Source organism: Morone saxatilis, unplaced genomic scaffold, assembly GCF_004916995.1.
Source record: "Morone saxatilis isolate NCDOM2014 unplaced genomic scaffold, NCSU_SB_2.0 Contig14, whole genome shotgun sequence".
Classification (NCBI taxonomy): Eukaryota; Metazoa; Chordata; class Actinopteri; family Moronidae; genus Morone; species Morone saxatilis.
Window position 1 is genome coordinate 21117215 of NW_023339696.1, and position 12225 is coordinate 21129439.

General features: G+C 43.1%; 1 protein-coding gene across 1 annotated transcript in view; it reads left to right on the forward strand.

The window, feature by feature from the left end:
* The first annotated feature begins 5584 nt into the window (after positions 1-5584).
* The window catches only part of rbfox3a (RNA binding fox-1 homolog 3a), a 188408-nt gene continuing 181767 nt past the window's right edge, over positions 5585-12225 (forward strand). Inside the window, exon 1 of the mRNA XM_035655722.1 lies at positions 5585-5672. Coding sequence (XP_035511615.1) covers positions 5651-5672 — 22 coding nt within the window. The 5' untranslated portion in view covers positions 5585-5650. The remainder of the gene's footprint in view (positions 5673-12225) is intronic.

The following is a 12225-nucleotide window of genomic DNA, read 5'->3' on the forward strand; positions in this document are numbered from 1 at the left end:
TACAATGTCGTGAACTATAATATCATGATACTTGAGTGTATCGAGTACACTGCCTCACCCTTATTAACCAATTTATCAAATTTTTCTTCTCTTGTTTCTGTCCCTTTGTCTCTTCCTTTTGTTTTATTCCTTTTGAGACACGAGGTAATGCGTTACATGGATAAATGAACTCTGTTGCATGATGAAAGCAAAGCTGGATTGAATGGTGAACATCAGTTACTGCTGACTCGTGGTATGTACATGAAGAACAATTGGGAATCACAGCAGGTGTTTTTTTTTAATATGACAGGATCATGCCATAAATGACACTGATCACATCCATCAATCAGGTTCCCTCACAAACCAAGACCATTGCACTATGATGTAATATCCCGAGGTGGACTTGCAGGTGATTGAGAAATGCCTGCATGTTTGTCTTCCACGCGCTCCCACCATGGTAGTTTGCTCTTCTCCCAAAGCTAACATAGCAATTACAGGCGCTGTCAGTCACAGTCAGACGTGGCATCGGTGATCAATCCAGCCCGTTGGACTCAGGACATTAGACATGAACATACATGCAGGGGAGTTAAATCCTCCCCCAGCTCCCCGGCCTGCTGTTCAATCAGCTTCCTCTGCTGGGACCAGGTGCGAATCCATTTTGTGTTGCAGGCTGCTGTTTCTCCCGCTACTTCTCAAGCGACATCTGTCTGTTTCAACAACAAAATTCCAACTATATTCCTCTTCAAACATACAAATCCAACATATGAAAACAGTGTCTGACAATGTGCCTTGTGTTTCTGGACATCCTTCTTTGTTGTTTTTCCCTTTATCATCCTTATTCTGTTAGATAACTGGCCAAATGCAGTAATGCAACATTTCTATACAAAACAATGGGTTTGATTATAAAAAAACAGCAAACCCCCCCCCCCCAATTTTTCCATTCCAACTGTTCAAAACATCAAAGTGCAATGTCAGCTTTCAGTATGAGTCCCTCAGAATGAAACAGAAAGGACTTCTTTTTACAACTGCCATGTTACACTGGAGTTTCCAGGCTGAAAGAGGCAATAATACAACTGACCAGAATGCATTTCAGCAATAAAATATGGTATCTGTGTCCCAGTTCAATACCACACACTGGTAACATACAGCGAGTATATTGGGGTTGAGAGAGCAAGTATCTGGTACAGATAGCGTACTTCTATACAAAAATGTCTTTTAAAATGTAAATAATTCTCTTACTCTGATCAAAAACATTGCTCTGAAGCTCAATTGTAAGGCTGTTCTGTAAATAGTTTTCTAATAAATATAGAAACTTCTGATCAACACACATCAGTTTCAAACTTATATCAACAACTTCCTGTTAGTCCCACCCACATCTGGTTTAAGCAGAACAGATACAGATAATGATGTAGTATTTTAATCTGAATGCATGCCCAAAGCCTTAAGATTAATATGTAGTAGTGAGCTGAGACATGTTGTGTTTTTAGTAATAGGTATCCCTGCAATCACAGACAGAGCTAAATGTAGATAAAGCATCTAGCATTTTTATTTCTTCTTATTTTATTTCAGCCTTTTAACCTGGTAACCATTTAAAAACATTTAGACCTGACAAAGATCCAGTTGTGATCAAAGTGTTGTCTATATTTAATGAAATGTGTGCTCAGTACGCATTTCTGTAACAGGTTTCTGCCCTCAAATAGCCAAAAAGTAAAGGTGGGTCTTGGGGGGCCAGCCAGTAATAGCACTGCCTCTCCACCCCCAGATGTCCTCAGCGTGCCCCTGCCTGTTAGGATCAGCAGGAAATCAATAACTGAAATAGAAGTAGCAGAGACAAGTGGGTAGACTAGAGGCATAAATGGCAACACATGATCACAAAATAACTCCTGGAACACCACAGATGGATGGATATAAGAGTATCTGAGGCTGGAGTCGTTCCTCTAAGTGCACAGTTATCACAGTGTCAAACCTCTGAGGAAAAAAAGGCATAATAGCCCCATTCTTAACTTTATTTCATTGTAGCTTCTGTGCATGTACATTATTCTCATCCGCCCCTGTCGCCCTCGCACAGCACAACAGATAGAGATCTATAACTACGATCGCCAGTCTGGAGGGAACCGGGGGGAAAAGGGCTTTGTTAGGCGACGGGTCCCCGCCTGCATGGCTGCACTGCCGCGCTCCTGCATGGGTAAAGAAACAGCCATACACGCTGACCTCAGAGCTGTTGTTTAATCACCAGGGCATTTTAATGGCTTGTCAGAGTAATGAAATATGGTTGGAGGCTACCTGGTGCAAACATTACGATAAATCCCTCTCACACAAGCCTACGCAGGGCTTAATGGTTATAAATCATCACTTTGGGGAGAGAAAAATGACAGCTATTAAAATAATGAATGGGATGATTAATTTTTCACATTAAAGATTAAAAGCTATGAGAGGTATCATCAGATATTTGAGCCGCCGTAAACGTTTGAAAGTGAGAGCTTATTTTCTGCACTTTATGACGCCCTCCGTTTCTTCACTGTCAGCCAAGTTTCTGCCCCCTTTTTTTTATTTTTCCCCCCTTTTTTCTGTGTGTGCTGGCTGGGTGCGCCCGCCGACACAGGCATTCCTTACACCTAATTTGTGCTCTTGTAAAAGTGCTCTGAGGAGAAGCCTTGAAGAACACTCATTGCTTGAGGCAGTACAGGACCCTCTCAGCCTCTCTGCAGGGGCTCCTCAAGGCTCTCACCGACATTATTTCATACCTCTAAAGCTGTCATACCTATAGCCCTTCACAAGAAGAATAAGAAGAGCCGGCCAGACGTAGTTTGCTTTGTTTTTAGGGTGTTTTTTTTTTGGGAGGGGGGGTGTTCTTGTCAGCTTCCCCGGCTACATCTGCTCCGTTGCTATTGAGAGCTGATTAGTCAACTTTCTGCTTCGAAATGCATGTCGAACAAAGACAGTTTATAATAACACATGCTCAACTGAGCTGGCATAAATCCCCATGTATAGACAAACTATGACAAGCTTTCTCTCTTCGTCAGATGGCTCCCAGGAGAAGGTGTGTTATTGCACATAGATTCCTAATTCAGCTTTCACTTCCAGGGGACTCGCCGTGTTGTTCAGACATATATCACCCAAATTGCAAGGCGAAAGATTAGAAGGGAGAAGCATAATTAGAACATTAATAACCATACATGTTAGGGAACATAAGTAATTGAGTTTTTTATGATGAATGGGAATGTAAACAAAAGGCAGGAGGGTGAGAGGTTCAATTACATATTCCAAGCAGGGCTCTGTCTCAGCAGACACGTGAATGTGGGATTCTCCCACTGTTGCCCAATTATTTCTGTGTTCTCAGGCAATGATGGTATTGCTTGTCCATCTGCAGCCTTCAAAGGGATATTCAAATCGTCTCATTGAAGCAACGGCACCATTTGTTGGCAGAGAATAAATTGTTGGCTAGAAAATGTTTTATCTGCTCAGAGCAAAGCCAGGTATTTGTGCAGCTAAAGTTATTTACAAAGTGGTGGGAAATTTAAACGACTCCTCTGGCGTTTCCGCTTGCCTCTTTTTTTCCCTTTGATTTCTGCCTTTGTGTGTGTGTGTGTGTGTTTGTGTGTGTGAGGTTTTCTCTCCTGTTTTCATTTCACATGCTGTCACCGGAGACACGCGTGATGGCCGCCCACACCTCCTTCATGTTCTTCCAGCTCTTTTTTGCCGTCTGCTAATGATCCAGGGACACCAAATAAAGGGCCACTGAAACAAAATGGCCACCTTAGCTGCCCACTTATATCTCAACCCTCCCCTCTCGAATCAATTCTGACATTTCATTCTGCCCTTATAGAAGGTAATGGTGCATTCAGAGGTTGTTACCGATAATGTTGAAACGGTATTGCTTGGTTTCATTGGTTAGACGTACTGTAACCTCTGCTGCAGGATGGCTCCGGCTCCTCTCCCTCTCTCCACTGTACCTTCCATCCTGTTGTTTTCCCTCTCAGACGGAGACGTTGGTATTTACCGGCTCAAATATCTCTTTTTGCACAAGTGGGAGCAGCTTTTTTTTCATTTTCTGTTAACAAGTAACCAACCAGTGTTTGTATTTTCCTCCCACTCTTGTGTTCACACAACATGAAGTGAAAACACCCTTTTAAGTCGGCTAGTCAATATGCTGTTTCTAATATATTATTTACTGCCTATGGGCTGTATATCAGAATGCGCTAAACAACTGTTTCGGTTTTGCAGACATAATCATGTTGAGAGAAATCACAGAGCCAGATGTCTGGCCCTCATTTTACAGCATTTATGTTTTCCTCTGAGTTTATGTAAAATTCATCCTTCCCTGTTTTATTTATTTCCCCGTTTTCACAGACTTAACAATTAGTCAATTCCCAATCACAAGAGAAAAGAAATTGCTTTTAATTACTTTTGATAAATGACAAATTGTGTTGGCATGGCTCCCTGCAAATGCTTAATCAGGTGCAGGGCGGGGTAGGGAGGCGGGTATACCGGGAGAAGGGATTTCTGCTGGGATGAAATCAATGCGCTTTCTCCGCGGTTCACCGGCTGGGCTTCTGGGCAACAGCCAACCTGAGGCCTGCGAAGATACACAAGTCAGCAGAATACCGCCCGCTGAGTGAGAACAGTCACACACAGAGGCACAAGCACGCTGTAACACTCAAATCTATGTGCTGTATGTACGGGCTGTGTGACAGACATGTATGTGGGGTTGTGATGCAGACGCTCATTCAGACACAATCATGCACTCATTTAGTCGCTCCCTCTGTAAGTAAAATAATAAAGTCACTGTCAAATAATGTCATTACTTAAATGAAATACCACCTCTCTCAATTTGATGAAAATGAAATAAACCTGATGTACAGCTACCAAACGTAATTACAAGAAGCCCTATCATCATTACTTTTTCATCACTAAATTCAGAGATACTTATTTTTATGTTGGTAGAGAAAGTGTTTGGATCCATAAAGGGATATTTCAGTCATGTGACTGCAGTCAGGTTGCCAGGTTTGGTACTATTGTGCCTGCACAGAGACCAAAACATAATCGTTAGCTGGCAGCCCATGCTAGCTGCAGAGGAGTGTTGGGCAAAGTGTTTTTGTCACAAAATAGTTCCAGTGTGTCACTCCTTCTGCAATTAAATGCAAAAATGATGTTTTTGCATGTCTGTTGTGTGTGTGTGTATGGATTAAACCAATGAAATGCATCATGTTTATTTCTGTTGGTAGGTGTATTTTTTTAACCCTTGGGCAGAACCAGGTTTACTGTTTACCCCAGCTTTCAGTCTTTATGCTAAGCTAGGCTAACCACAGCTCGATTTCTGCAATAAGGTTGATATTGATCTTCTCATGATCCAAAATGTTGAACTATGCCTTTAAAGAAAATACTCAATCTACTGATCTTTTGACTGACTATCTAGTTTATTTCCATGTAAAACGTAATGGAATAGAAGTGTAAAGTAGCATGATGTGGAAGTACAAAGTTAAAGTTGTTCTTGAGTAAATATATAAGTGCCTCCTGACTCATTGACAACCATGCGCGCACATTCAACCTCTTTCTGCTGCAGTCTGTGTTTTAACAAGAACTTTTTCCCTTTCTGCAGGGTTCACCAGCACCTGTGGCAGCAGCAGTGAGTCGAGTGACCCAGCCTCAGCCCCACCGGCTTTACCTGTACATGGAGACCCCCAGCTGGGCAGGTCAGTCTCTCAGCAAACCCTTTTAGCCCCTCATGTCCATGTCTTGTGCACCGCGGGTCCTGCCTGTCTTAAGCTACATCGACTCCTACTTCAGGTTTGTTTTCTTCGGACCGAACCGTGGTAGAAAAGTTTATTTGTTTAAATTCACACTACGAATGCAAACTTGGCATCAAAATGAAATATCCAGAAAATATTCAGTTGGTAATCTCTCAGCCCACTCAGAATGTTGTACTTTTGTGACCCCTCTGCTTCTTAAAACTCCCAAAACCTTTTAACGACTGTTAAAAGCAGGTGTAGATGTTGCATGATTGGCAGCTGCATGGGCTATTTCTTATTAATTTTGCTCAAAAAACAAATTTTGGCCATCATCTTTTCAGAGCAGCTAGCATGATTTTTCAGCATCAAATCCAAAAAACAAACCACAGGCAGTGTGTTTGTCTCGTCTGGGACAATCCATATGGATATTTGAGTGTAGCAGAGAACTCTCAATGCACTCAATTTAGCTGTGGCCTCTCCAGAAAAGAAAAATACTGGTTTTTGCCCTCCTTTCTCTTTACTCATGAATCCATATGTACTGGACATCACATCCCCCAAAGGAAACAATCAAGTATGGTTTTAATTGCCTTCCAAGTGACTTGTATAACTGCTGCCTGATGCCATGCTTCCATTGGCATTTCAAAGTGCCTTTCAAGTTATTCAACCTTGCTTTTTCTGATCTTCAGCCGCTTTGGTTAAGGTTTGCTTAGGTTTAGGCACAAAAACAACTTAATTAGGGTTACAAAAAGATCATAGTTTGAGTTTAGGAAACTGCCTTTATAAAGCTAGAGAAAGGTGATTACATGAGGCCAACAGTTCCCATGCTAAAGACAAACCTTTCTGCTGACCTCTGCTGATGTAGACGTGTACCTCAGGGTGTGTCAGTACACCGTGACATCACTGTTAGGTGTGGTTTCACCCAGCAGCTATGTTGGCTCTGGTCAGAGGTTTCAGCACACTTGCAACCTTCAGCCATTCCTCCTGACAGCCAAAGGTCATAATTCACACACTGTTGTCAGTTAAACGTAAATATAGTTTGTTTTCGGGCATATGAACAACTGATGCTGTCGTTTTTCTTGGAAGGACACTCTGTAGATGATTTGAATTTCATCTCCACTCCCACACATTCTTCATTTGGAAGTGAGACTCACATTTCCAGTATGGCTATCTGAGCGGTCCTATTCTCACCTGGCCCCACACGAGAAGCCTCTGGACTTTGAGGAAACGGCTTCACGCCCTCTCGCCGTGGACACGCCCTTACTGTAATATAGCCAGTATGTATGCAGGCCTTACTCTCCCCTATCCAGCCATATTGTGCTAATGTGTGCTGGTTAAGTAGCGGAAGACTAGAGAAAGACTCTTATCCATATGCCTGAGAGCCCAGGAGCCGGCGTGATCTCTCCCCAGATGGAGTCCTCTGCCTCCCTGCCTGTCCTCCATGGAGCCATATAGCAGGTGGCAGTGAGGATCAATGGGCCTCCACCATTACCTCCTCTCCACTTCACATCTCCAGCCTCATCTCCAGGGGGGGCCCGCGGGGCACGCGGCGCATCTAGCTGCAGCACACCGGGAGAAATAGGGACGTTTTCCATTAGTCTAATTGCTTGGTTATAGTTCTATATTATTGCCGTGATCACCACTGTGGCTTGGTAATGATGGACCTCCCGTGCCCCCACGTATAGCTGGTGGGTGTTATGTCTCCCCCGTCACCGCCCATTGAAACTCCACATGCTATGTGGGTGTAGGAGGAGAAGTTAACACTGAGAAGAAAACAAGAGGCTAAACAACCAAAAAAAAAAGAAAAAAAAAAAAAGAAAGCTCTTCAAATGTTTTGATGTAAGAGTTTAATCAAATAGCCTCAGCTATTTACATTCTCAACAGGTGCCGCATTTGGCTGATTTATGGAATAAACACTGGAGTTCTAGTGCTTGTTCATTTGCCTCAGCTAAAAACTGGCAATATGGGGCTAATTTGCAATAATTTGCTGCTGCTGTGGCCACTGGTTAAGAATGTTTATATAATCATGATATAATAAGAAAAATGAAAATGAGTTTTTCACGCAGTTCAGGCCCTGTCAAACACAGCTCACGGACTTGCTAAATGATAATTACATTCCTCAAGCACAGTATTACATTTTACCCTCTTACATGGACTTTGTTCACGGTAAATGGGGAGTATTATTTTCACTGGAAGGCGATACGACCCAGTATTATTCCCACATCTGAGCTCCCTCAGTACCGTGGAAGGTTTTCCCCCTCATCAGCGATTACACGAGAAGTCTCCCATCAGTCTGCAGATGAGGTGAGGATTATAATGAATTAATTTACCCTCAAAGACTCTGCCATTCTTATTCCTGTTTATAATATCCGTTTGCATAACGTAGTCTCTTATGATCGAGACATTGGAGAAGCTTTAGTTTAAGCTGCGGTGGACTAATCGGTGCTGAATATTTCACATGCTGACCTGTAGCTCTCCCTACAGGTCAGCACATAAAAGCTGCTTCCTGTTTTGGATTCCCTCTCATACATTAGGATTGTTACTGATTACCTCGCCCTCTTATTCCTTAGAAGGAGAAAATCCTTGGCTGTGATTCCTGTTATTTTTTTTACAGGTGTGGGTATTGATCTTTGCCTTTGCTGCAGGGGAGTGTGTTCACTTAAAAGGCCCACTGATGTAGCAGAGCTTATTAAACAAATAGGCCAGAGAACAAGGCCACAATCGCTTTGAATCATGGACGAGGTTGCCCGTCTTAAAGCACCACTATATCAAATATGAAACGCTCTGCTAACAAGGTGTGTAATCTATTTTAATCAGATCATATTTTATGAAACAAGGAGAAGGTTGAACTTAAGTAAGAGAGAAAGATGGAGATTCTGGGGGGGTTGGGGATTGTATTTTGAAATTGGATGTGACGGCCAGGGACCATGACTTGATTTTACATGCATGGCTTTATAATGAAGCCACGACAAATGGTCAGTTATGGTTAACTTTAGGGGGAGCTGGAGCCTTGCTGTAATGGGAGGCTAATTCAGGGCCCATGACGCCTTGACAGGCTGCAGAGCAGAGCTGGAATATGGATAAGGATGTGTGTTAGAGGGCTCTGGGGCTGTAGTAAAGGTCTGTATTTGTCTGCAAATTGCCGGGTTGCCTGAGGATATAACAGGGTCAACAGCAGCGTAGCGTATTTTCCTCAGCGTACACAGACATAAATACAATACAGAAACACACTCACTCAGACGGAGAGACTCGCTAACTCACCCAAAGTGTCGCGCAGGAGTGACTTCATGTTGTCATCACATTTCAGGCCATGATCCTTTTTATATGTCTTTACACTGGCTGGGTTCATAGGCGAGTGTTTTCAATCACGTTTTTTTTTCACTCTTGCGCCATAAATTGTTTCAGATCCTGTGACACTAGACTTGGTTATGAATATATGAATATATATACACTCCGAAGACCTTAGGAAGCTCCACTAGTCAGACAAGGTAATGGATAGAGAGATATTATATACTGCTCTGGGAAGCACCACTTGTTAGAAAAGCTTTGCCCAGATTTTAATAATCATAAGAAAATATTTAACGCCAAATCCCTGCCCACAACACTAAAAAAATACACAACATTTAGAGTTTTAGCTTGAAGTTGACAGTGCCATACAGTTCTTCTACCCCCTGGAAAAAACTAAATATTTTATTCTTTTATGGTAAATGATCAGAGAGAGATATTATATACTGCTCTGGAAAGCTCCACTGCAAGGAAATCTTTTGCTGGATTTCAGTGAGAAGACAAAAAAAATATTTAACACTACATTTAAGTTTCAAACTGAAGTGTCAAACAGTTCCTGCTACTCCTTAAAAAAATCCTCTGCTGTTATGGAAAATAGTGCAGATATTAATAGATATCTATTAACAGATAAAGAGATGATATCCATTGCTCTGGGAAGCATCGTTTGTTAAAAAAGCTTCCTGTGAACAAGGCCAAAATAATTCCCCAGATCTCACTCATTGTTACAGCACTAAAGGAAAGCATTTAACACCAAAAACGCTAACGATTGAAGATGACAAGTGTCGTTTGTAGTCCCTTTTCCTCGTATTGCGTCATGGTGAATTCTTCTGATATCTATATTTTTGGGGCCTTGAGTGCTCCCTTCGCCGCCACTGCCACAGGGGTGATGAGGAAAAAAGGGAGGAGGAGGAGCAGAGGGAAGAAGAGGAGGGGTGCCTGCGTCTTTAAAAGCTAGATGGAGTGAGGGAGTGGGGCGGACGGGTGGCTGGCAGGATTGTGCTGACGGCAGGGCTTTGGTTCAGAGCATGCCCATTAGAGGGAGCCATAAATCCTGGGCTCTCCGGGCCGGGCTGTGTCAGCAGTCCACTGAATGAATTGATTTTAAACGCCACTGAAAAAAAGAGAAAGTGCAAGAGAGAGAGAGAGAGACAGAGCGGGAGAGGGAGAGGGAGAGAGAGTGACTATTTAATTCACCCTCTGCCAGAAGCCCACACCCCGTTCCACCCCGCTTCTCAATTCAGGACTGTCGCTGAAAAAAGGGGGAGGAGAGAAGTCTAGAAACACTGAAACTGTCACCAGCAACAAGCCCAGGGCTACACGGCCCCCACGCGTTTGATTTAAACAGGAGGGAAACACACAAACCAAATACATAATCTCAAATTCCATACAGCATTTGTTCTTTCCCACCCCTCTAATTTTTCCTCTCAGCCCTCCTTTTATATCTCCACAAGAGAAATGAGACATATCGTAAAAAAAAGAGGAGGAAAAAAAGGGCGCCGCTGCATTTGAAATTCAAATGTGTTGGATTTTGAAATTGATGTATGTGTTTATTCATTTACGAGCAGCATCCATGTGTGCATGCATTTATATATTATCAGCAGCAATGAAACGCTGCATAGAAGGCTTGTAGCCCATCTTTCTCCCCCGTGTGCCCCCTCGTCTTTGTTTCTTCCTCAAGCTGCCGGCCGCCGTGTTATGTTCGGCATCGCAAAAAATATGTCTGCAAACAGACACACAGTAAATTGTGCATGAGGACTGGTTTCAGGCGGTCATACTTATTTTATGTAAACACATTTAGTATCTGCACTAACTTTCTGTTTGTCACACTTTATTCCGGCGCTGTGACATCCCTCTGTGTGCGTACCTGTTGGAGTGTCTTCAGACGTTGTGGCGGTGGAATGTGAGTGCTGCCTGCACTCCCTTTGGTACAGCGTTGCAGAGAGTGGTCTTACAAGAGACTGCGAGGACACCTACCTCGTAGTAAACCTGCAGTGCAACTGGAGTGCGGGGAGAGGGGCAGGGCGTATTCATAAGTATGCAAATATCCCACTCACAAAATAATCACATTAAAGTTGAACCCTTTAACACCTAGGTCCACCTAAATTAAGACAAAGGAGCTATCTTTGATCGTTACACTCCTGTGATGAATTTGTAAGTTGTCAAGGATTTATTACACTGCTGGACCGCCAGACTGTATTTAACTAGGTTTCAGTTGTATATCCTGTCACGCTGCCATTAATGTCCACCAACTCCTGAGAATAATATCAGTGTTCCTCTTTCTTCACTGGCCAGTTTCCTGCCTTTTCTGCCATTTGGTGTTGGGCAGGTGGCGTACGGTGGATTTATCAGAGCTTGTTTGCTGAAAATGATATAGTGCGCAGAAAGTATGATGTGAGCGCTGGGACCGAGCCACACAGTAAATGTGCCTTAAAACCAAAACGATAGAGCTTTTTTGCAGCAGCCATTTTGACATGAAGTAGTAGGGTAAACACAGGAATTATCAGTGATGCTGAATACGGTTGTGTTCCATTCAGGTCAAACAGAGTCAGGGTGCTACTACTGTGAATGCTGGGTCACTGGAAAGGCTCTGCTACACTAAATGGAACGGGACCTTATTTGGCACCAATTTTAACACCTGTGTTTACCCTACTATTTCATGTCAAAATGGCTGCTGTGAGAAAGGTATATTAGCCAAAAGAGGCTAAAAACATGCAGAAGTGGTGATAGTTTTCTGTGGGTTTCTCACTGTGAGCGACCTCTTTCGCTTCACACACACTCATTTCAATCATTGATAATGCAGATATATTGATTAGTGGAGCTTTAAGTACTGACTCATTTGTCTTATTATACTCAGCCTGGAATCATTCATTTGGTAACCAAATTTTGTAAAACAACAAAATCTGCTCATATAATTTGAACATGCAATGATATGTGTGTGTGTGTGGGGGGGGGAGGAAGGGTGGGTTTGGGGGGGGGGGGGGGGGCAGTGTCGCTCTTCTGGCTCATTAGCGCTGTTTAAGAGCGGGCGCCTCCAAATCGATCCTGCACCAGCTCCATGCTTCAAACAAGCTCAGCCACCAGGGATCATACATCAACTTCTCCATCAGTCCCCCGGCTTCACTTTTTCACTATTCGCCTCCCAACACCCGACTCTCACATACAGCCCATACGGCGAATGTGGGGAAACAGATAGCATCTCTTGTTGAATACTGATGTCACGCCTGCTACAAAAAGA